We start from the raw sequence: 26,076 nt of genomic DNA, 5'->3' as shown, positions 1-26,076 counted from the left end.
AAAGCTCGTTTCGTTTAATTGCATGCGTCTTCAAAAGACGCCCACATATCAGACACCTGATTAATTCTAATGTACGAATCAATGTACCAACGCAATTTGTGCAAGTTGTTCAACAGCAAAAAAAAAAAAAAGTTCGGGATGTGCCAAGTGCGAACAAGTATCATGCAAGCGGAAGGAAATAAAAATGCCCTGTGACAAATTGAACAGATGACCCCTTAATGTCGAAAAGGTGACCCATGGGACCTGAAAGGCTTTCGGAACCGACGTCCCCCAACAACACGTTTCATTCCGTGAAATAGCCAGGACACCGGGCTGGTCGAGCGGCGCGGTGAGCAGACGATGCGTCCGTAGCAGACGACAAGACGACACTGGAAAAAGTTAACTCATTAGCGACGCTGCAGTTGACCCGAGCCTGCTCGATACGTACTAACGCACATTGTTTCACAAGTCGAAAGAAAATTTTACCCGGCTCTTTCCTTCGAGTGAGAAATGCGGCACGAGCGCCACGAAAAAAGCAGGCGTCCGAGCGGGGCGAGCCCTCCCCGTCCACACAGGTAGGGTGCCTCGATGCGCGCCCGCAGAGCGGGGGCGCATCGAGGCACCCTACACACGGGGGAACCGCAGCCCATGCGGGGTCGTTTTGTGAGGGCTCCCCTCTTGTTTTTTTTTTTTTTCCTTCCTGGTTCGGCGAATTTCAAAGGCGAAAAGCTGGCCTGTTTGGGAAACCGTCGCGAGCGGCTAGACCCTGTGTGAAGGCCCTGCTTCTCGCACCGCGGGGGAGAGAACAAGAGAGAAGGAATTGTGTCTTCAGGTCGCGACGCCACGTGGTGTCAGTTTTTCGAAACTCGACGCCGTGTCCCGAAATCCTGGCCATGAGATTTATTATTTATATTTTTAATCCCTTGAAAAATTCTATGGAGGAGGTCGAGGCGCAATCTCAGCCCCCCTCGAACAAAATTTCTGGCTACGCCCCTGGGTCGAATAGAACTCCGCTTACCACTCCCTGGTGTTTTGCGCTGTGAGTTACGTTTGCGACTTCTTCTGCATGGTATATTTTCCAGTTTTAACACGACGGTGTTTTATTCCGGCGTTCACGAAGATTTCACCTATGTCATAACCGTTAGGGAAGTAACGTCAGTACAACGAAGCAGGCGGCCTGTAAAGGGTGCACCCCTGCACAAAGCGTCTTCTTGCGGAGAAGCTACCTTTAGAACCAAAGAGTACGTTATATTTAGGATTGTTCGTTTTCGGCTTTTATATTTTAACACTGTCACAGAATTGAGCGAGGTAATAATTTAGTGGCCGATGTCTCGGACGGGAGGAGCGACAAACAACTCCCCCTTGCGTGCGAATTCGAGAATGTGGTTCGGACCTGCTAACCGGCGATAGGTCCACGCCTGATTGGCCGCTGGCGTGAGGCACGAGACGGGGCACGGGAAAACAGTTTCAAAACAACGGACATTTACTTCACATTCACAGGAAATTCGAAACAGACAGACAGGAGGGTTGACGAGTTAATACACACTGCAGTTGACACCCCGTTGGGGTCAGAGCTGCCAAGACACCGACACGAATGACATTAATCACAATGAAAGAAAAGCTACACGCCGTTACGAGCCCGAGGAGAAGACGACAGTAAATGAAGGGGACAGTAGAGTATACAATAGGCGGGGTTGGAGGCTTCCCCCAACTACTAACAATAGGCCCGCTAGAAACACATACCGCGTGGTGCACTGAAGGAGGCGGATAAGCCCGTGCAGTCCGCTTAGGGAAATACAACACAGAAGATGAATAGGAAGAGTCCGAAGGAAGATGGAGAAGGGGAGAACATCTTAGCTGCGGTCCGGCTGATGGTCTCGCCGGGGTGACGGAGGCTGTCGGTCGTCTGTGGTGGGGCACCGCTGATCAGCGACGCAATTTGGGTGAACTCCGGCCGCGCACTGTCGCCTCCTTGAGGAATCTTCGGGGGCCCGAAGTTGACCGCCGTCGTCGCTCGGCCTCCCCAGCACAGCCCTCAAGGCCGACGCCGCGTCCCGGCCGTACGTCCGGCCACCACCAGTTCTCAGCCCATTCTCCCCGGAAACCCCGCGCTGCACCACGCACACCGTCCACTGGGCCGCGCGTCTTCCGAGAATTCGCGGGGCGCAGCCTTCAGTAGGCCGCGGGACTCTCGCCCACCTCTCCCCCCGAAACACATGGCCAGCCGACCCGGGTGCTACAATGGCGGCGAGAACATTCCTTCGCTTTGCGGTACGGCTCCCCTCGGCGAACGGCAAGAAATGGCGAGCGGCAAGAAAACCCGTCAAGGAGGGACATGAATTTCGCGACAAACACGAAAGTGTTTCATGCCGGGATACACCAAGATATCACTGACGTCATATCCGTCACGGAAATGACGCCAGTACACCTGTGCCGAAGCGACCGCCAGCAAAACGTCGCTCGCCAAGCGCACCCACAAGACAGCCACCGACCCGCAATTCATGCTCAGCTGCAGATTTCGCTGCACATTTCACTTTCATGTTTTAACGATTCCTATGACAGAGAAATCAACCACAGTGTTCGGGATTGAATAAGTGTGGATTACTTATCAGAGTTTCTACCGTAGCATCTTGTGTGCTGTTCAAAATCATTTCACCTGTATTGCTAAGCATTGAAGCGGATTTCCTTTCACGCCCCGCGTTCGGTAACATCTATATGTAGAGATCCAATCCACCGATGCCTTCTTTTACGGCCACGAAGTATTCACCGTTCAAGGTGTAGAGGTTGCGTGCCTAGTCATCGCGGTGCAACTGGCTCGGTGCGGTGGGTGGTGGGTGGCGGGTGGCGGGGTGCGTCGATTTCAGATAGCATAATTTTGTGACCTGTCAAGTACGTTGAGATGCACTCTAGTTCATAACCGTTTTTTTTTTGTTGTTGTTGTTGTTGTTGTGGAATGCGATTAGTCAAATCGTACATAAAGAACCCCTTCGGCAGTGCGCATAGCATGTGCGACACAGTGTGGCTTGCCAACGGCGTGTTGCTGCGTCCTGCCACACCCTTTTCGGTACTGCCTAGGTTGTGGCCGCCGACAATGTAGGTTTGGACACCATAGTGGCACAACACGTACCTGGCGCGCAGGGCGGCCTGTCAAGGTGGTGACTCTTGCCACGAGAATGCAGATCACGCGCTATGGAACGAGTTACTGCTTATGCACATGGCTAGGCGTTGTACAGCAGCCCATAATAATGGCACAGCGGTGTGTTGGTGTTGGGCGATGACCATGTTGCTGCAACTACTGTTGTCTTGGATGCCTATAGGCTACAGAGGGGGGGTGGGGGGTGGAGAGGGGGTGGGTAGTACGGGACTATGTAGCAGAGACTTGAAAAAATGATCTTGAAGAATCGATTAAGGCAATGTTGAGAGTTGGATCTGGTACAGGAGTAGACATACGCTATACCACTCGTGCTAAACCGCTTTTAAATACACCTCTGCGCCTATATCTTCAGCCTCATAGCTAATGCGTGGCTTATGCAGTAAGAATTATGGTGGGTTATTTTTACGTCGCAATAAATATGAATATGTGAATCAGCCCATCGCGGTGGCCCAGTGGCTAAGGCGTTGCGCTGCTGAGCACGAGGTCGCAGGTTGTATTTCCGGTCGCGGCGGCCGCTTTTCTGCTGGACACGAAAAGTAAAAACGCCAGTGTGTACGAGATTTCGGCGCCCGTTAAAGATCCCCAGGTGGTCAAAATGAATCCGAAGCCCTCCTCTACGGCGCTTCTCATCGCCTGCGTCGCGTCGGTGCGTTAAACCGTACAACCAATCAATCAATATGTGAATTAGCGGGAGAGCGTCTAACGGCAGCTATCATTCTCTTTGGCCAATCCTTCTCAGTCGGTATGTGAGAATTTTTCAGTGGGTTATAGTGCATTGTTATTTTTCATTTGCTTGACTAAAAGCGTACGAAGAATGCGTGTCACAAGGTATGAAATTTTATAATGTGTTGTAGAGCGGTTTCTTTGGCTGGTTTGGAATATTTGAAAAGACGTGTTGGAACAATGTTGCCATTTGCTTCTTCCTTCTCTTCTTTTAATCTTGATCTCCTTTTCTTCCTTTCTTTCGTTTTTTTGGTTTGTACTCACTCTGCACAAAATATTCTGCTGATGTATGGTGGCGCAACTTACCACAAGCACAGTAGGTGCTGAGCACTGTCAAGGCGCGTTCTTCCAGCCCTTTGTCTGCGCCCTGGCTGACCCATGAACGAATTGAAGATGTAAAACAATATAGATTTTTCATTTACTCTTTTCATCAAGCCATGGTCAATCCCCCTCTATTGGTGTGTTTTACTCTGTTGAATGTTAAAATTTGGGGGTTTGTTGATTGACAGAAATTATTGATTGTAGGCGATTCGTTTTAAGACATTTCATCGCGCCTTGTGAAATCTCCCACGTGATATGGTCGAGGAAATCTTTCGCGTTCTGACAACGATGAAAACTCGAATTAACAGCACATCTTCGATTGATTGAAATCATTTATACTTCGTTAGCAGTTTTATCTTCCTCTCTGGGTTTCCGCTGCTTTGTTCGTATGTTGAAATTCAGAGGAGCGCTCGTTTGATTCCGAAACGCAACCTCAGATAACAGGCTGCTAGCTTTTGCCTAGGAGGAGTGGGTTTAGCTCCTTTGCGAGTCCCGTGTGGACAACGCGATGATTACGGTTGTAAAGAATTGTCCACGTGTGCACACGGAATCACCGAAAAGGCCACATTCAGGCTTTACGGCCAATTATGAGGGAGGGTATGCAACGCCGCAGTTTTCTCTTCACAAACATGCACGCAAAGAATGAGAGAATGGGAAATGTGCCAGTATTCTTACTGAAGGCCAGCGGTAAATATTCTCGTTTTAATGTGAAAGGTCTATTAACCTACCTCCGCCGGTCCCGCGAGAAGCTCGTGAAGCCTGCTTCAGGAAGCCGGCATTGTGACGTCTCATTCACGAAGCCTTTTTCGTGACGCCCCCCAATTTTCCCAGTCTATAACTCGCCTGCTCGAGGCTGATTTGCAGCAGAGGGAGAGGGCGACGCGGGTACGCGCCACCCTGACGTTAGGCCTAACGTCAGGTCTATAACGTCAACAGCCTTCCGCAGCTCCACGCACAATGAATATGACGTCGCCTGGCACGTTGTAGCGCTCACGCTGAAGGTTGAGCATTACAGCGTGCCAGGCCTAACGTTAGGCTTAACGTTAGGCCTAAAAATAGGACGTTCTGCCTTATGTCACGATTTGAGGAGGCCGTCAACCAGTACTTTTTTCAACACATGATACTCATTGCAAGTCAAGCTGCGGGTAACGGCTGGCATCGTAAGACTTCGGAACAAAACGTTAGGCCCACGTCGACGCATACAGGAGAGCTGCTGCTGTTGTTCTAGCAAAGCGACATACACGCAGAGTAGCGATTACCCTGAGGGGTGTATATATAGGACCATAGGACCACGCTCTAGAAGTTTGGCGCATGCTGGTCCCCGCGCCACTAAAAAAAAAAATCAGTTAATCCATTACTGGGAGCCCAAGCACTGTGAGGGTCGAGCACGAGAAATCTGAACATTGTGTGGGCACTCCGAAACCTACTGAAGTGTAGCATCCAATATAGCAGCAGATACCTGCAGTGGGTATTGGCCAACGCTTTCTTACGCCCGACATCCCGTGGTTGGCGCCGATAAAACGTCGTCTTTTTTTACGCTGCTGCCGCCGAGTCCTCGATTCATGCCCCACTGAAAACCACGCCGTGCTACGAAATCACAAATAGCGTGTCCTGTGACTGCGATCGCCACCGATTTCCGTCAAAGCAGCTTCTACATGGCACATACCCAGCAGGATATTGGCCAAGAATGAACAACGTGTTCCAACATACACTCCTTTAATTGTCCACTTGGGATTGCTTGCTCGTCTGTTACCCCAGTACTTGTAGTTTTTTTTCTCAGTGTTCATGTTCATGTTCATGCTCGCCTTTAACGCACTGGACGACTTTGTCAGGTAAAGGTCAGTTTTTCATTTTCCCGAATGGCCTTCACTAAGTGGTCCGTGTGCGGGGCGGATGTGTGAAACGAACCCATTCCATGGCACCTGCAAACATTTTCCCCCTTTTCCCCTCTTCCCTTTCCCCAACATGAGGCGTTCCAACCCTCCGGTATGAATAAACTAATTAATCCATTCATCTCTACACCCCCGCAACCGACTGAAACTTGACCTACCACGAGTCCTGAGTGAAGCTTGAGTTTAATAGTCAGATGTCCCCGCCCTTTCACGAAGGCGTACATAATGTATAAACGTATTCAAAGCGCCGCACAATTCACATGAGCGTCGGAAAACCTTTCTCAATACAAGTGGAGTCGGGGTGGGAAGGGGTTGTGCTGTAAGAGACGGCGGAAAGGCATTGGCCACTGTTCACGGACTGGCTGTGTGATCTGTGCGACATTAATGCCAGCACTGACCACAACCTATCTTTGCTTCGATTTCTCCTGTTAGCGCCGAAAAGATCGGTTGGCTTCGACGAAAATAACCACTTGGGCCTTTGTCAATTTGGGAGCGCTCTGGCGGCTGCCGCTCTCGCGCCACGATTGAAAAAAGGGAAGGACGAAGTTGCATGCACGCACGGCCACGCGGTGGAACGCGCCCGGCCACCTCTCGCGAGCCCCCCGAACCAGCTGCCGGCTTCGGAACAGGACTCGGGCCTTCGCTCCTCCCTCGGTGGTGGCCAGGAGTCCCCGGGACTGAAGACGCCGGGTCCAGGAGGGCTCGAGGGCAACGCAGGGCGCCACCAGTCCAGGTGGGTTTCGCCGCCCCAGGCCGACCGGGCCTCGGGTCAGGTTAGGCTTGCCGGGGACCGCACCCAAGCTGCCTAGCTTCCGAAAGCCACACCCAGTGCTGTCCAAGGCGGTATAAAGATGCTAGCCTTTGCGCGCTGTGATTATTTGCTTCGTATCTGCCTACCACCGCGCACATTGAGGACACTTCCTGCTTACGCGCTTTCGTCACTTACTTACTCGCGACAACGGAAGAAAATGCCTAAGATTGCATCTAGTAAAGGTACAAAAGGCGCAAGGAAAGGTGTTCACGCTATGATCAGGACCAAAAAAACAAAGTCGCGCTAAAGCGGTAATCGGCTGAACGTTATATTTATAACGCAATCGAGTGCCACGTTCTCCAAGCAAGGGCATGCGCATGCTTCTGGATAAAGGAGTTTACCGCAGCGCAGGTATTGTCGCCAAAAAGAACGAAGTGGGGTGAAGCATTAGACAAAACCCCTGGAAATAAATATTTGTGTGCAACGCTATTTAAAGGTCACTTTTTGGTTATCACACCGACAATTGTTTATAGGGTAATTCGGCACCTGCATCGATTTAAATGGAGAGGTAGTGCGATTTTGCAAAGAAACGGAAGTCGATGTAACCGTGTTGGCGCGTAAACTAAATAATGACCTTGAAAGGGATGTGGTCCGCAAAAGCAGATCTCCTCAGCAAAGTAATGAAACCATTGAAAAAGTATGCGAAACTGGTGATAAGCGAAGCATCCTCGGGGGGTTTAACGCGGCTACGTTCTTTTTGCATCGCACTATTAATTGACGCAGTAATACCGTATTCATTAAATCGTGCTGAATAGTTTACTACTTGACAATGTATGGTGCCGTCTTTTGGCCGCAAAGCGTTTTGATAGGCCGCATGAATATATATTGAATATATACTGTCCCCGAACAAGGATACAATGATTAATAGTAGAGATAAAAAGAGCATTGTAAATTTTAACTAACCTCATGCGGTAAAAAAAATGAAATTTTTGGTTAAATGCGAACAGATTCTGAAACACAAGGGCTATCGTGATCGAAATGGAGATCTCATGCACAGCACTTTTCCCTGAAAATGGACACGAATAACTTTAACTCAGTCAACGGCTTCTCGCAATGGTATTTCTAATATGTCGCGTGATGTGATTGTTTGGGTGAAAAGGACTCGTTTTATGTATATTTCTAAGGGATTTAACTTGGTGCACCAGTGGTATTTACAAAAAAGCAATCGTTTATATCGTGGTGGAGAGGCATAGCATCAGAAGTATTGGAACAGTAGTGTTGTGTCATCCCCATAAATGACAAATATTAGTTTTGCGCTACTATTAGTGCGAAACAACTACATTTATTGTACCTCTAAGCATTGCATTAGAGAGACAGTATAAAATGGTGACTATCGACATAAGTCACACAAAAATACTACCCTATATTTTGAAACTCACCGGGTCGGAAACTCAACATTTCATGCACATAGCTACGCCCGGTTGAGTAATGTAACTCTGGGTATTGCCTTTAAGAATAAAGTAACCGTACAACTCGGGCGATGGAGACAGTAGAGTGTAATCAACACTTTTTTGCTTTTTATGTGTGGTTGTTGCTCGTTTAGCTTCTACATATCGTACCGGATATATTTTTTATAACTTGGCTGAGAAGTAAAACGTGCGCAAAGAATACGGGTTTTATATTGTGCAATATTCGCAGTTCTTAAACATATTGCCTACGACCTTGCAACGATTGTTCAAAGCCTGGAGGCTGCGCGCAGTTTGAGTGCAGTTGCTGCAAATATACGAACCCGTTGCATTTTTCTCAGCCCGTAGGCGCAATTAGGCTCAACGTTAATTTTGTGAGCCCTGATCAGTGAGGGACAGACCTTTAAAAATTTACTGGCTCCCTTAAAAACATAGAAAAAGCTATTTGCCTGAAACGCGAACCGATGTTATTTGGGGTATCCAATGCAAGTGGAGCGCTGCACCGACGCATGTACAGGTGACGTCCAAAGTAATTGGAACAAGGGCTCAGAAATTAACAGGAATTTCTTTTTCCGGAAACTGCCTGGCTGCATCGGTGTGCGTTTAAAGTAGTCCTCCCTAATAGAAAAAAAGCTCCCTGAAAACCGGTAATGGCTGTTATAAAGCCAACAAGACAAATATTTTGTGATATTTCCAAATCCTTGTTCCAATTACTTATGACGGCACCTGTACATTGCGCGGACATCGCTATTCAGTTACCTTGGGCAGCAACGCACTTGGATTTACCACCCGAAAACTTACTAAGGTAACCGAATCCCACTACGCATGCCTGATGGAGGGGTTTCGTAGATTAGATACAAACGGCTTTGGGTGTGTACCCCAACCATTTTGACACGCCTTGTTCTCGGCTTAAAAATGAGCTTACGCCGGTAAATTACGAGTAAAAAATCTTTAGACTACGTGCCGAAATATGACCTGCTCGGTAAGCTTACGGCCCAATTAAATGAAAAAAAAAAAAACTTAATATGGAGTTTTAGCATAGCGGGTACCGTCCGCTAACGCTACGGCGGCGCGTAGCGAGGCACGATTGGGCAGGTGCACATTCGTTCCAGTAGGGTGGATTAGTTCCGCGGGCCGGCTTTCGCCAAGCCCGTGCATTGGCTCCGCTGAGGGGCAACCTCCTCGCCCTCCCCGCGCACGCCTGCGCAGTCGGGTCCTGGTAACCCGCCGCCGCAGCGTGAGCCTCCGATATCTGCTATGCTAAAACTCTATAATGTTGCCAGCGATTTCTTTGTTTGCGTCACGTAGAATAGGCATGGTTCACCCGGCTCAGCCGTGAAGGCAAAAGCCCGAGAGGAGCGTTTCTTAATGGGGAAACGGCTATGATGTTGAGCTAGCAGCTCTTCTATTGCGGCTATTCGCACCTGAAGGTATTTTCTCGTTTTCAGACGCCTTGCCCAGTGGCGCAAAGCCGCCAATCGTGACAATGCGGCAGGTTATTCACAGAACCCTTCGCACATTTGAGGAACTGCGGAGATGAAAGTGCTCAGTGCATGCAGCTTCTCATGCTGAACCTTAATCAAGACTCCTAATCCAACGAAAGCCCGGTGTATTCAGCTGTCGCGTCTCCTTGATCAACCCCGCTTCTATGAACGAACCAAACGTAAACCACTTCCAATCCAGCCTGCGTGCGAGATCCATGGAACAGCCTCAGCCAGACGTCAGTCCTTGGCACATTCTCTAGCCAGGGAGTACAGGCTAATACGCACCAAAGAGATCCCAGGCATCATTCCTGCCTCCGCGATTCGCTGAGAGCCCATTAGACGCAATCAAGTGGACTATTGGGGGAAGCAAAATCAACATCGGGCTTGACAAAATATCTCGCTGCTGGTTCATGGCCATTTCCAGGCAGGCTTCCCGCTATACTTTTTCTCTTGCTGAGATGATCACATTGCACTTACGAATTTACTCTGGCTCAAGTCTTCAAAAATAGAGTTATAAAAGCAACGACTATTTCTCGCTGTTTTTTTTTTTTTTTTTCATTGCTCGAGCATGACAATACAGTAGCGTTATTCGTCTTTAACGTTCCGTCGCTTCAAACCCCCGCTTGAGAATATCAACACGGGAGGATACGCAAAAATAAGAGTAACAAGAATGTATAGTTTCCTTGCCTTGTTAATTTCCAGTTCTGTACAAGTAAAAATTCACTCATATGACTCTCGCATTTACTCTGCAATTGCGTAGTTATAATCCCCTAAACAATAGACGGATACTTCAATCGCACGACATCGCGCTTGACTATACGCATGACCAGCGGCATGCACATCTGTTAAAGCTCCATGTCTGTTTCTGTGGAGTTCAGGTTCCACCTCCCACTTTGTCCACTAAACAGCCCATTTCAAAACCCAGCAAATAGTTATTTTCGCGCTGCGACAGTTCGTCTTTGTTCCCCGGACCCGAGCTCGGAGGTGGAGTGATTGGAGCGAACCTTTGGAGCGAAGGAGAACGCGGTTCTCGGAGCTCGCATTGCCATCCTCACAGGTTTCTATCTCGACGCGTTCAGCAGCAGCAGCGCCAGGGATTTTTCATTGCGATTGAGGTTCATAGGCCCAGCCAGTTCTCCTTCGTAAAGCTTCCGTTTTAGAGCACGGTAGCTGCGGTCACTTTTCAAGGCCGCTAAAGGCAAGGTCACGAGCTCGAAAAGCGCCCGTTATGTGTGCGGAGGTAGCTGGGGCTGACGCACGGCTGGTCGCATTCTGCGTAACGGCTCCCGCCAGGAGAGCAACCGATCGAGCCCGATTGCACCCAGGCGCGGGATGACGCCCTCCCCTGTGCACAAGAACAATACGCCAGCACTTGTTCCGTTTGGCGTACTCTCAGTGCCATCCCCTGTGCATAGGATATCCACCAGTTGAACATGTTTTGCGTTTCTGGTTGCTCATTTGTTCACTACACGTTAGTTGAATAAAAGGTTCAAGTGGTTAACCAAAATGCCGTTTTAGAACGACGAATACGTTGTTTAGTGACTGAATGCGCATTTTGGAGCGGGCACTGCAACTCGACAGTTTTAGAGCTACTTCTTTTAAAAGGTGATGCGTCGTGCTAGGTTGTTTGCCGCACGACATTTTGGAAGTTCACGTTGCACCTCACAGCTGATTTTGCTTCGCTTTCTAGTTTTTATCACTTGTCGCGTTCTGTACTGCTTCAAAGCTTCAAATCCATGAACGCATCAGTGCTGCCGTATGCATGTACTCTAATTTTCCTTTATAATTTTGAGCTTTTTTTTTTTTTTTTGCTGCCAGGTCTCCGACTGTTTAATTGCTGTCTACCTAATATAGAGTTGCAGCATAGCGGCTAGCGAAGGCTCACGCTACGGTGGCGCGTTATCGGAACCCGACTGCGCATGCGCGCGCGGGAAGGGCGTAGAGGTCACCCTTCAGCGGAAAGAATGCGAGGGCATGGCGAGGGCTGGCCCGTGGAACTAATACACCCTACCGGAACAAGTGCGTAAGTGCCCAGTTTAGTGCCGGTACCCGCCGCCGTAGCGTTAGCGGATGGTACCCGCTATGCTAAAGCTCTCTATTTTCAGTACATGTGTTTCAGCAGGGCGCTTCACCTATTTCGCGCCGTCTTAGGTACAGCCGTGCGGCCCACCAGGGGGGCTGTACATAGTTGCCGCTCTCAGCTGGTTGCGCGGCTAAGGAGAACAAGGGGAACTTCCGCTCTTTTCTTTGCAGCGTGGCTGGCGCGACAAGCGCGGTGCGAAGTGCCTGCACTGAAGCTGAGAAACTGGCCGAGAAACTGTCTGTGCTGAGAAACCAGCCGCGCGCCGCAAGTTCCCCTCGCTCTCCTTAGGCGCGAAACCATTCGCCAGTGGCAGCCGCAGCGCCTCTCTTGGGCACGCGTCTGCTCCGACCACGGTCGTTGTGGCCTAGAAAATTTTACAAAGGCTGTACCTCAGTGCGTTGCTAAACTGCTGCTGTTACCCACCCATAATTTCCCTTTTGCGACGCAGCAGGCGAAGGGTACAATCTGGCTAAATTCCGGTCCCTTAACAACCAAAGTATGACGAACTTATGCATGAATGGAATTGTGCGATTCCCGTAAATGCTGATTGTGTGCTATTTTCTGTCCCCTAGAGTCGTCCGCCTGGGGCACTGAAAGACATTCGACGCCCCGGCCTGCCCAATGAGTAAACAATGAACAAGCCACGGATAGCGGTTTGCGTTGTGCTCTGGATTTCCATCGGCGCCTCAACTAGTGCTGTAAAAGGTACTGCCCTTCACCTCAGCATTCGCGTGCACCACGGTGGAGCGCGCCTTCATCTGCCTCGGAATTAATGCGCTTTCATGTGCCTTGGAACACGATATTCCCATTTAGTTTCGCGTGAATTAAAAGAAGATAAACAAAACGTGAAGGGATTTGTAAATTCACAGGCAGTACAAAATTCTTTGAATAAAATAAAACTCTATAACATCATTTAGGTTTGTTTAAAGTTTGGTAGGACTGTGTTTTAACTAGCGCAATAAATCTTAGAATTTTTTTTCGCTGCGTGTATGGCGAGCGTAGCGTAGACGGAGCTTTTACGACCATCAAAGCTACGTCTACGTAAAGCTACGTCTTCAAAGGGAGATGAAGCTACGTAAATAATTCTCCAGGTAGTTGGTTGAAAGGGGCCATGCAGATAAAACACAAGTTTGCTTCATTCCAAAGATTGCCTCGTTAGAATCATACTGACAACACTTTTATCGTAAACTTCGCTCAAATAAGCGATATAATTAGGAAAAAATGGAACGGCCATGTGACCCACTAGCTCATTTCCCGCAACACAACCTGCGATGTCATAGACCCAGCTGTGCGACTGGCTGAGGCCGCCAAAAGCAAACGCAAATTAGGCAGAGTTGATAAGCTTGCCAGAGGAGCTATTTGCGCTTACATTCAGGGCACATTCTTTTTATAGCAGTAATAATGGTGGGGTAAACAGTGGAAGTTATGAGAGTACATGTAAACCTAGAAGTACCGATGCGCCCTGCTGTTGGTACTGCGCACACTATGCTCGTTTTAGGTACACAGCCGTGCGACGCTTTGGGGTTGTTTCAGGCGACACTCGCTGATTGGCGGAAGCGACGGTATCTTACGTGACCATATTTGTCGAGCGAACCCCATGTTTCCCGAAACGAATATTTTCTACCTTAACAAAAACAAGCCAGGTACAAATACGGTCACAAAGCAAAGGCAAACGGCACGGCGCAGGATGGTTACGCCATCTAGAACTAGCGGTGAACAAGGCTTCACCGTCGGCTGCAGAGCCTAATGACTCAAGATTTTAACAACTTCTTAGTAAATAAAACATCGTCTGCTTCCGCACAAGCGCTGGGGGCACTCTAAAACACAAAATTGTTCGAATAAAAAAAACTTCTATTTTGTCCGCACGGCCCCTTTAAACATAACAAATAAAAAAATCTCTTTGTGCTAATGTAACTTCAGTTCTTCTTGAATGTTCACTAGAGTGAGCAATTGTACAAATTTTTTACTAAGGGAACGAGATGAATAATTTAACAAAGCTATAGTGCATCCAAAGAAGTGGCAGGCGAAACAGCTTCCCTAAAACTAATATAAAAGCTGCGTAAACATTCACGAACAAGACGCGCCTCATCCATGCGAGTAGTATATTATACTCCCCAGCAAAACATCGCCGCTTTGAGTGGGCTATCGCGCTGGTGGTTGCCCTATCCACACTTCACCCCGGCTGGCGCTCGTGGTAACGATTTGATTCCTCCACCGTTTCGTAGAGATTTCTGGAGGCATTTAGAAATGTATAAATTTGAGATATATTTAGTATATTCTCGAGGGCAGTACCTCTTTAAAACAGAAAAAAAACACAAGCTTGCCACAACGAGCTAGCGACTTTACGACAAAGAAACGTAATTTTAGTTTTGAGCATTACGCAAAGTTTATTTCAAGGGGTTTGGCTAACGCAAAAATAACAGTTCAGAGAGGTGACGCACGTGTCCTTTTTGCAGCTGTCAAGCATGAAGAGAGCAAATTGTCGCCGTGCGACGAGGATGTTCTAAATCAGTTCACCAATGAATGTGAAAGAGTGTTCAACGATGTCGTGGCATACTCACCCGACAATGCTACGATTCGGTGCAGGTGAGGACATGACTTTTGTTCGTGGTCATGGTGGATGCATTGCATTTCAAGAATGCGTCGGGTTGTGCAGATAGAGAACAGTCACCCGAAATGTGAAAAGCATCGCAGTGAGACATAGAGTGGGTGCTCCAATTACGACTAAGCCGGGTTCCAAGTTTCCTCCCCGCAATCAGGCTCGCGGTCGGCAGCGAAACCAAACTTTGCATTTATTAAAAGCGTTTATGTTTTGACCAACAGTATCTAGGCAACATTGGGCGTTTGGAAGTTCATATTCGCTCGAAACGGCTGTAGTAATATTTCGACCAACAGTATCTAGGCAACATTGGGTGTTTGTACGTTCATATTCGATCGAAACGGCTGTAGTAAAATAAGAAATTGATGCTGTCTTCAATTGGGAATAGATAGGCTTTACTGGTATCAAAAATTAAACGCGACGGCCGAGAAAGACGCGGGCACCCGAGAAAAGTCCCATTAAGCCGGAGTCAGCCTCCGAGGATCCTTCCTTTTTCTTTAATTTTGGAAGAGGTCTTCGCAAAGTGTTCCGGGATTGGTTTAGCCTGCTACGTACTAACCCAATAAAAAAATGCAACAATACTACAAATAAAAACTGCTAGCGAAAGAAAATATTCGTTTCGTGCCCCCTTGTGGAAGAAACCTTATTGCTTCGAAATTTTCAAATGCTTCCTTACACCTGTTAGAAATGCCTCTTGTTCCTCAGTCGTGTGTACCGCTTCATGTTGAGTGCCTGGGAGCATTTGCGGGTACTTGGGGAGAGTCTAAGTGAAAGGTTGCGGGCTTTTGTGGAACGTCTTCCAAAACCAACCAAGCTGTTGTACCCTTTTTCGGCTCATTAGAGAGTACGGCTAGTACAGCTGACCGGCTTTGCGCAGGTCCGGGGTGTTCCAGGGGATACCTCATTCGTAAATGTAGGCTGGCTTGTTTAACTATCAGAAAGTCTGGTACCCTCAGAGGTTGCTAACGCATCCACAATCAGTGCGCGCCAGTCATTCTGAACCTGTGTCGCATTCAACCTTGCAGCTACTTCAGAACGTACCACACTTGTGTCCACGATGCACTACGGTCGACAAGATGCGATGGCATCCCTAAAATCATTGACTACACACTTGCGAAGATCGAGCAGCACCGGCTAGCGAATAACCTCGACTGCAAGCGAGGTGAGTATCGTCCTATACACACACAGTGCGTCGCGGGCTAAACAATGTGACCTCAACAGCCTAACTGCTGTTTAGTCAACTGAACTGAATCGCACCTTAGGTATTGGCACAGAAACTACTTTTGGTTCTTTTGCGACTTTTCTCACCAGAGAATAAGTCGTGCGATAACACACAATAATTTCTTCCATTAACCTGGTATATATTAGGCGGATGCACATGTCCCCTCGTCACAGATTTTCCGCTCTAAAGATGCAGTGCTACGTATCAGCAGTAAACAGGACGGATTTCGAGTGAAATCATTTATTGCAAAATATATGACCTCCTGGCTTTCCAAATATCCCAAGAACAAGCGGCTAGCCACAGGTGACAGGAAAGAGCACAATTCTGTGATCCTCGGGTGGTCGATACCCATGTTACCATATTGTCGAGCGTCATTAAGCTGTCTGCACTGCATAGATAACATAAAAAGGTCAGTACCTCATTCGGATTAAAAGCGAGCGGAAAACACTGACTGCGCCACTGCACATAGCACGTTTGCGGGCCGCTTCGTAGCTTCCAAATGAACGACATCGCGCGCTCGTCATCGGCTTACTTCGTGAAGCAAATCAACAGACAAAAATTGCATATTTGCTGCAGAAGTACGTCGTATGTCCCTCCCGACGGACCCTTTGCTTTCTAGGTGCAGTGTGCTTGGCGAACTCTTCTGGAAAGCCAAAATTCATGCCAAGCTGGCGGGTATTCGCGACATGCATGTTACACGGTATAAAAATCAGGTGCGAGGGAAGAAATAATCAACAGTGCACGGGAGCTGATTGGTGTGACTGGGTGTAAGGCATGGCGAGTGGCTGTAGAAAACGACACATCTCTGATTCTGGCGCGGCATCAGCCGGGCAGCGTGCAGCATTTTCAGCAGTGCCACTTGGGTGGCCATTTCCATTCGCATGGAGGGGAAAGCGGTTAAGTTAGCGATTTCATGCTTTTCCGTACAGATAAGAAAATATGCTCAAGCTTTGTATTCGAAACTGGTCGCAACGAGTGCGAGGGCATCCTGGAGATTGATGCGAAGCACATCACCGATGACAGCGACATTGCTTGCCTGTAAGCAGAATCGGCCCCCGCTAGCACGAGCAGTTACAGCTGAAATCGTAGTATAAGGCCTTGTTTTCTTTCGCCTAGGTTACTTCGGTCGTACGTCGAGTGCGTGAAAGCAGTTATGAAGTTGACACACTGCCCGCAGAGAGAGTACTACCGCGAGAAAGAGGAAGACCGAATGAGACAAAACATTGAACAATTTAACGTTTCTTGCAGTGATGTCCTGGGTAAGAGCCCACCTGTACTTGACACTAGTGTGAAGCAAGCTCATCTATTCGCATACACAAAACGGCGCAAATTATGCAATCCACATGAATTACAAAATCCCACAGCACGGTCAGGCGTTGTGATGTTGAGGTCACAATATTTTGGGAAGTCAAATGTCAGTAAGGCTGAATACGAAGTTTCGGAAATTCACTTGGGAGGTTGGTCATCTAGCGGTTTTGCTACATTGAGCTGTCATGTGATAGTCTGCAATGTAAATTACTCTACCATGGAAGGAAGAGAAGATTGAAGCAGTATCGTTCTCCGCATTGGCAGAGGTGACGGAAGGGAAGGGCCGTAGCAACAGCGTCATAGTAACTGCGTAGCAAAGCGGGTTTAACGATACCCAGCAATAACAGGTGACAAAAGAAACGCGCAAAACAAAACAAAAAAAAAGGTACTAATGACACCTCCTAAGCTTTTCTTTGCTTTGAGCTTTGTGCAAGAGATCCTCTCCACGAAGGCATCTTCCTCCTCAAACCTCATCACCTACGTTAGGAACCCTTTAAATACAAGCGCCATGCGATACTACAGGTGAACCTTGTTACAGGCGAGGCGCGAATGCAAAGGACTGGCCGATACTGGCCAATTGCCGCGGAGCAAAGACTGTCGAGAGGGATATTAAACGCTGCTGACAACGTCCATGAATAACCAGCACATGTACGGAACCACAAAAGGAGATAAGGAGAAAGCAGCGCATTATGGCGCAGGATAGCAGAGCCCTCAGCGGGCTGTTGTTCAGAGCTGTGTCGACCTCCTCGGTTGTGACACCACCGGCACGCACGGGGTTCACAAGGAATCTGCAATGAGTTGACGAGCTGTGGTAAAGAAATGTGTACATTTCGCTTGTCGCGAGTGTTACGTACCCCCTCTCTGAAAACTAAATGGTAAGCTTGCGAAATGCTCTGCGTACAATAGATATTTTATGGCGCTTGAGTGATCGCAAAGATTGCGGATGATATGCGGAGGGCCTTTATTTCGTTTCAGATCACATCGTGTACGCGCCACAAGTCGCAGAACAGGCCGTGGAGTGTCACAAGCGCTCAGCCCTACGCAAGTTCTTTTTGTGCGGCATGGCATTTCATTACGTGACCGAGAAGAATGACAGCAGGATTTCTCAAGACCAGAAACTACTCTGCCAGTAAGCGATACTGTTTATTAATCTTACACATGAAGTACATTAAAACATTTTCAGAGGGCCTATTTAACGAGAAGACAGAATTGATCTGACACCTGGCAAGTAAAAAAATAAACCGCCCTTTAATATTTCTCACTTGGGACGCATTTAAATGGGGCATTGCGGAGTACTGCAGATACTCACTAATAATATTCATACAATCAATCAATCAATCAATCAATCAATCAATCAATCAATCAATCAATCAATCAATCAATCAATCAATCAATCAATCAATCAATCAATCAATCAATCAATCAATCAATCAATCTTTAATTAAGTGTCCAGGAACAGCCGAAGCCTTCGTGCTGGCACACTGAGAGGGAAAAGAAAGGCGGCACTGAAATATATCAGCGGCTGACAGATTCAGTAAGAAAACCCAATAAGAAAAAAACTAACACTATGAAGTATCAATAAAAATCATGTTTATTTATTGCAACCAGGAACAGCCTTGAGGCCTTAGTACTGGCGCACGAGGGATACAATTTCAAAACAACGCACGGCAAACGAAGACAACACACGTCAAGATAAAGTGCAGACGTTAGAGATACCAAGTAAAACAGAACTTTGATTATATGGATGACAGGAGAAAAATAAAGAAGTAAAGCAACCTCGACACTGCATATGAACAACTTATAAGTATAAAACACTACAACACATTGAATAAAATACATTGTGATATCTTCTACTCAGTTTGTTCTCTACCCGCCGCGGTGGCGCGGTGGCTAAGGCGTTGTGCTGCTGAGCACGAGGGCGTGGGTTCGAAACCCGGCCGCGGCGGCCGCTTTTGTGATGGAGGCGAGAGGCAAAAACGCCCGTATGTGCGAGATTGCGGCGCACGTTAAAGATCCCCAGGTGGTCAAAATTAATCCGTAGCCCTCCACTACGGCGCGCCTCATCGCCGGCGTTGCGTCAGGCGTTAAACCCAACAATCAAATCAAAATCAGTTTGTTCTCTGATCCAGGTACTATCAGGCTAAAAAGTGCGAAGGGCATGACATGAACTATGTCCAATCTGCACCCATTTCATCACCCTAAAAGTGCGTTCAAAAGGGGCGCTGCACTATCCTCCTCATCGCGCTACTGACATCGGCTGCGGCACCGCGCTAAACGTTGCCAGTTTGCCACGTGGTTTCCCCCGCACTCCGCGGAAAAGTTACTTCCTCACGGACTTATTTATTGGCAAAAGCTTCATACCACTTCGTATTAAGTTAGTTATAAAGCAAATGAGAATTAATAGGGAATGAATTCGTGCTCGATCAGAACATGCTCAACACACGAGTCGTAGGGCCCATTCGGGTAAATATCTGCATGGGGGCTACATCAGTGTAAAATGTAGCAAACTGCTTCCAGTGCCTTGACGAGTAACTAACTTTTAAAGAAGACCCTCACATTTTTCAATTTTAATGCAAAAGTATCTAATGGCACACTGGCGAAAAAGCCTGCGTCGGAGGCGTGCGACATCGGTAGCGCGTATACCTCGGTACAAAAATCACAAGAACAGTGCGAGCATTCGCACAGACACGTGGAAATGCAGAGAGGACTTCTGATCTAGCAGGTTTGATTTCAGAGTGCAGCGCGCCAAAATTTTGAGCGGCACAGAGTTCCTACATGCCCTCGGATATTCGGCGGAGTACAACTGAGCATTATTATTTCGCCTTGTCTTCGACACAATAGAAAAAAAAGCTGTTTAAAAATATCAATCGACCGTGTACCCAAGCTCAGACGCAGTATTCCACATAGGTTCGTTAAAGGTTAGTTCGATTCGTTCGTAAAGTTCACTCGATACCTGACTGAGAAAAAAAAAAAAAGCTCCAATCCACGCTGTGAAGGTGGTTGGAAAGCGAAGCTGTTAACGACACCCACAACAATTGCCCATGCGACGTCCCTTGAATTCACACAAGTAACTCTACAAAGAATGTAACCAGATATTCGGCCAGCCGCTACCTGGGATTCGCGCCAAAAAGCGCCCTCCCCCTCCCCAGCCGCTGAATCAAAACCAGCGTCTTTCTCCACGTCTCCCCGTGTGGGCGTAGCTTAGTCGCTAAGACGACGGGCTTCGCTCAGCTTCTTTTCGAGCCCAGGATTCGCGGGTGATGTGTGCCGAACGCAGCAGCGTCGGCCACGGCCGGGCTAGAGCGGCGGACGCCGTCGCTCTAGCCCGGCCGTGCGTTGGCAGAAAGAAAATGTAGAGGAGCGCCTTTCGAAGGGTGAGGAGGAGAAAGGCGGAGAGTGACTCCGATTGCAGTTAAATCATTTCATCGTCCTCAATATAGCACGCCGACATCAGTGATATGATGATGACACCAGATTGAACGTTAACAAAACGGTTGAAAAATGTCTGACTCGCGTGCTTTGCAGGCCAGATTTCAGAGCTCACAGGTGCCCCGGCTATTTTGATAGCGATGTGCTTACTTAAAGGAGCCATGAAGACAAAACACAAGTTTGTTTTATTCGAAAGATTTCTTGTTTTATAAGGTTCCAGCGCTTGCGCGGCAGCAAATGATGCCGTATTCACTGAAAAATTAATTTATGTTAAAATTTTGATTCTTCCGCCAAATCGTGTGTGTTGGTGACGTCTACAATGAAGCCATAACGGCGCGTACACATGCTTCCACTGCGCCATTCGGCTCAGCAGCCTTGCTGTCGTCAAACCTCCCAGGTTGCGCTATCATACTCAGCACTCCACCGTTGCTTTGTTTTTGACCGTATTTACACCTGGCTTGTTTTTGTTACGGTAGAAAGTAATCGCTTTGTGACACATGGGTATGCTTGACAAACAGGGTCACGTAAGGCAACGTCGCTTACGCCAATCGGTCAGCGTCGTATAAGACAACTCCAAAGCGTCGGACTGCTGTGCAGCTAAAACAAGCATAGTGCGCCCAGTACCAACAGCAGTGCGCATCGGTACTTCTATAGAGGCTAGAAGGTTTTACTTCTATGTTTACGTGTAGTTTCGTAAATTTTGTTGTTTACCGCACCATTCTTATTCTTACTGCTGTAAAATGGATATGCATTGCATTTAGGTGCAAATAGCTCGTTCGGCAAGCTTATAAGCTTGCCGAAGCTTATAAGCTTGCCTTATAAGCTTATAAGCCAATCGCACAGCTGGGCTCATATGACATCATTGGTTCTGTTGCGGGAAATGAGCTAGCGGGTCGCATGGCAGTCCCCTTTTTCCCTAATTATATAGCTTATTTGAGGGAAGAGTACGTAAAAAGTGGTGTCAGTATGATTGTAACTAGGCAACCTTTCGAATGAACCAAACTTGTGTTTTGTCTTCATGGTGCCCTTGATAATATTTTGCAATAGAATGTTACGCCACGCCAGTCTATTTCTGGGTGCACTCCATTGTTTTGTTCAGGTACCATCTGTCTGCTCGCCATCTGTTAAACTGTTTATTGATTTACCACAGCATCACGATATGGTATCCGCATGCGGCGCGCCTATCGAACGACCATGTAAATACGAAAATAATAGGAGGGAATGCCCTGCTTAACCACTTAGTCAGATTGTTTGCTAATTATTGCCAAATGTCGCAAGTTTTTTTATTTTGCAGGTAATTTTAGTGCATAAAAGCACGCCGAAGAAACTAATTTCCCTGTTCACTATCCTCCTAGTATGAGTTGGTGACATGACAAGCATGAACGAAGTGAAAAGATTTGCGGGCGATAAGAAAGAGAGAGAGAGAGAGAGAGAGAGAGAGAGAGAGAGAGAGAGAGAGAGAGAGAGAGAGAGAGAGAGAGAGAGAGAGAGAGAGAGAGGAGAGAGAGAGAGGGGGGGGGGGGTCTCGTGCAGGTTGTGCGTGGAGCACACAAATCAATCCGGCGCAAGCTATTTTTAACCACCCTATCTCAGTGCCGTAACTTTGCGAATTTAGTCCGCGAAGTCGGCTTCCACTACACTCGCTTTCATCTCACCTTGATCGTTCGGAATGCATTTACATTAATCTGGCAGCTTTCTCACTATAGAAATTCAGTTGCTTTGAATGCTGATCAATCAACTGCCGGGAAGGTCGTCGCTACGCAAATGAACGCACAGTTACAACCAACTGCATCTGCAGAATACTGGGTCGTCGTTAATTATAGCTTTAATAACCCCTCCCTCTTAAGTTAGACAGTAATAGAAAAAGATGTCTGCCAACAGCTGTAGACTTTTGCAGTTAGCTACAAAACTCGCATGCGAAAATGAGCCGAACCACACAATCGAAAATGTGGATCGTGCAGGTCAAATATTTGCGTGGTTTGGGAACGTTTTCTAAGTGCCGCTGTCATCCTTTATTGATGTAACCGAGCCACGGGATGCACAGAAGCGACTTGAGCAACTTTGGCATTTCCATTCATATTTTCTTGCTTTAATTTTATCTGCCCACAACTGTACCCAACCTTCGCGAATTTTCGAGGCAAGTAAAACACTTTCTGTGAAATAGCAAAAAAAAAAGTCTGCTTATTTTCCGCTTTCAGAGCCGTCCATGAATACCAAAAATGCACATCTGCGGCGCTTTCATCGACCGACTGCTTTATGGACGAGGCGTTGCGAAAGCACATCTCCTACTTCTCTGGCGCTGCTCTCGAAGACCAAGGACTCTCGTGCACCTCCGACGCCATGCCCAAGGCTCAGCGTTCGCAGATTTCCAGTACGTTTGGGATTATTCGTCGGCACGCATGAAATATTTTTTTTCTGACCGCTCATAACACCCCGTTACTTGTGGACGTCGGATAAACTTTATCCACAACTCCAGCACACGCTGAATGGTTGGCGCGCTGAAAAAGAGGCTGCCATATATAAGGCGCTTTGCGTACCCTGATGATTTGCGTAGCACGCACACACACACTTCGGCGCACACACAACGTCGTGCCCGCCCTTCCGCCTCCTCGCACACAATGACCGATAAGAACTTGGGAACTGACCGAATATCAGTAGACGGTAGGATCAGGGGTGCGGTGCAATTTCTTTGAAATAATAGCGCACCCGCCGCGGTGGCTCAGTGGCTAAGGTGTTGCGCGGCTGAGCACGAGGACGCGGGCTCGGTTCCCGGCCGCGGCGGCCGCTTTTCCGATGGAGGCGAAAAGCAAAAACGCCCGTGTGTACGAGATTTCGGCGCACGTGAAAGATCACCCAGGTGGTCAAAATCAATCCGGAGCCCTCCACTACGGCGCGCCTCATCGCCTGCGTTGCGTCGGCGCGTTAGACCATACAATCAATCAATCAACTCAACAGCGCAAGAGATGCACTTCACGGTTTACCCCGCTTGGATACGAGTGCCGATGCATCGCGTAGAAAAGAAGCTGAATTAGCGTAAAAACCGAAGTCCATTTAGCGTCGGAAATAGAATTACAAGTGCATCCCGTTTTTTCCCCAGTAATGATTGCCCCATTCAAAAGGGTTTCCCCACTGCAGGCATCTTGTATGGGAGAGTCCTAACTGCAGGAACCCGTGATAAACGTTACCTTTGCAAACAATGCGCAGATAAATGTTCTGTTTGGCGCTTGCTTGCAAGTAGGAAAAATCCCCGAAAACAACTCGATGCTCAGCCGTATACAGCGGGTGCAGCCGGAATCAGTCGAGTTTCGCGCATTCTGTAGGTCTCAGACAGAATGCAAGAGGCCCGTCCCTTTTACAGCCGAAAGCGGCGAGGCGGAAACTAAATGTACTGCACAGCACTAACATCGTTGACAGCGCCCTTGCCTTACCCTTGAGTGATGGGATGCTCGCCACTGGTGGCCGACAGAGCTGGGAGCTTTAGACCACGTTTCCTAAGCAGAAGCGCGAGGGAACGATTTTTGGTTTCGTGAGCTGGAATATTGAGAAATATTTACTGTTCGCAGTCACGTGGAAAGACATCGTAAAACAGCTTTTAACACCCAACACAAGACAAATGAAACCGTGTGTAACTTGTTTAAAGCAAACGGCCTCCCGATTAAAGTTTCCTTGCCATATTAACAAAACTCTTGCCGCCTCGCAAGCCTTGATGATGGGCCCCGTTTTGCTAGCGGTCGATTCACAAGGCGCCACCCATTAGCGAAGCTGCCTAACGTTGGTCTTCCATTAAATTCGTGAGCCCGAACAGCTGTAGGATTGGAACTTAATTTATAAATAAATAAATAAATAAATAAATAAATAAATAAATAAATAAATAAATAAATAAATAAATAAATAAATAAATAAATAAATAAATAAATAAATAAATAAATAAATAAATAAATAAATAAATAAATAAACCAAACAAGCCTTTCCGGTGTAGAAAAAAAATCGAAGGGTAGAGGAAGTTGATACCACTGTTCACGAAAAGTGATACCCTGTATTCACGCGAGTCGAAAACCTTTACACAACACCTCAAGAATGGTCCTAATGGGACGACTGAATGAAGAAAATGTTATTCTTAGTGCTCGCCGCTGTAATCGATGTAACAGAGCAAAATATGTTACACAGGCTTGCGTAGAGAGTAATTAATGTGGCACTGAAAATTGGTAACCACGTCTCGTAACCACGTTTTAAAGTAACCACATCATCTGTAACGGGAATTGTATTTTTTTTTTGCTACAAGAATTGTGCGGTAAACTTACATAGCTTAACGGCCCGTCTTTTTCACTTTGGCCCATGCTGTTTTCCAGGGATCCGGTGGAACACAGCAAGGGTCGAAGTAATTCAGTTATGTCAATATTGATCCTATTCCGATCCATAAAAAGCTGCAAGTTTTTTTTTTTTTTTTTTTCAAAAAAAATTGCGCTGTGCAACTTGACGCCTGCTGGGCAAGTTATAGGCGTCATGCAAAGCAATTTCATCCGAAGGTTGCGGCTTACATTTTGCTTGCACAGCTATCGATTTCTCTCCAACTTGTGTACTAGCCGCATAGTTACTGCAAAAAAAAATAATTAATTGGAGATATATTGGTGAATATTTAAGAATGCGCGAACGTGAGGCTTCCTTGCTCGCGAACGTGAGGCTTCCTTGCTCCGGCTTCCCGTTGTGCGAAGCCGTACAGGCTGTATACTCTGCAATACAGCGCGTGCAAGCGGTTGCGGAAGTCACGGGACCCGTCGAGACGGCGTAGGTGGCACTCCGCGCTTCTACTTGACGTCACCCTGGCAACGTGGGCACTGTTTCGAAGGCCGCTCTTTCCATTTTCTAAGCCAGTTCTATTCGCACGCAGTCGTCGTTCCGTCGTTCTGCGCACTTCTGTCGCTGGCTTTGTTGACAGACCAATGCGGTGTGACGCCTATGCAGGGTGTTTAATTTCGGAGTAAAATTGTTTTTCTTGCGCGAAGGGATCCGGGGCCGAGGCGGACGCTATAAAACGAGTTCCGACTTCTATTTAAAGCGAGAATTAGTACTTCTTAGTTACTAACTTTTTAAATTATTGCCGTTAGGGGTGTGATTGCAATGTGTAAATTATAGAGGATCGTCAGTCAACCTGATATCCAGCGTTATATTTGCGAAAATATGATTGCCCGGGCCCTTACGGGCTGAGTACATACTTGATTCCTTCGGGCGCGGGCTTCTGGAAATCGGCAGCCGCAACGCGTCGGAAAGCCTTGCTCTCATGTTGACGTCACTCAAAACACGCCGCCCTAGTTCTCATTCGAGGCAAAATAAAGCCACGGTAAGGCTAAAGCAGAGGCGCTCGCCCGCTCTACCCCGGCTTAAGTGCGGCGTGTGTGTGAACGTGCAGCGCTGTATGACGTCAGCACGGGGGCATGAATTTGGAGCTTTGCGGCCGCCGAGCTCTTGCAGCGCGCGTCTGCAGGACTGAAGTACTCAGCCCAACAGTCTGCGGGAAATATTCTCACAAACCTAACGCTGGATATCAGGTTGACTGATGATTCTGTGCAATTTACACATTACAATCGCACATTTAACTGCAATAATTAAAAAGTTAATTTATCAATTACTAATATATTATTGCCTTAAATAGTAATTGAGACTCGTT

At 47.6% G+C, this 26,076-nt stretch overlaps 1 protein-coding gene across 1 annotated transcript in view; it reads left to right on the top strand.

The window, feature by feature from the left end:
- The window catches only part of LOC144161322 (uncharacterized), a 172,320-nt gene that overhangs the window by 19,838 nt on the left and 126,406 nt on the right, over positions 1-26,076 (top strand). Inside the window, exons 2-6 of the mRNA XM_077692103.1 lie at positions 6,604-6,837; positions 14,310-14,439; positions 15,478-15,614; positions 17,958-18,111; positions 22,610-22,782. Of these exons, the coding sequence (XP_077548229.1) occupies positions 6,604-6,837; positions 14,310-14,439; positions 15,478-15,614; positions 17,958-18,111; positions 22,610-22,782 (828 nt within the window). The remainder of the gene's footprint in view (positions 1-6,603; positions 6,838-14,309; positions 14,440-15,477; positions 15,615-17,957; positions 18,112-22,609; positions 22,783-26,076) is intronic.

Source organism: Haemaphysalis longicornis, unplaced genomic scaffold, assembly GCF_048455015.1.
Source record: "Haemaphysalis longicornis isolate Haplotype H1 unplaced genomic scaffold, Haemaphysalis longicornis Haplotype H1 scaffold_1, whole genome shotgun sequence".
NCBI lineage: Eukaryota > Metazoa > Arthropoda > Arachnida > Ixodida > Ixodidae > Haemaphysalis > Haemaphysalis longicornis.
This window is presented reverse-complemented; position numbering and strand designations above follow the sequence as displayed.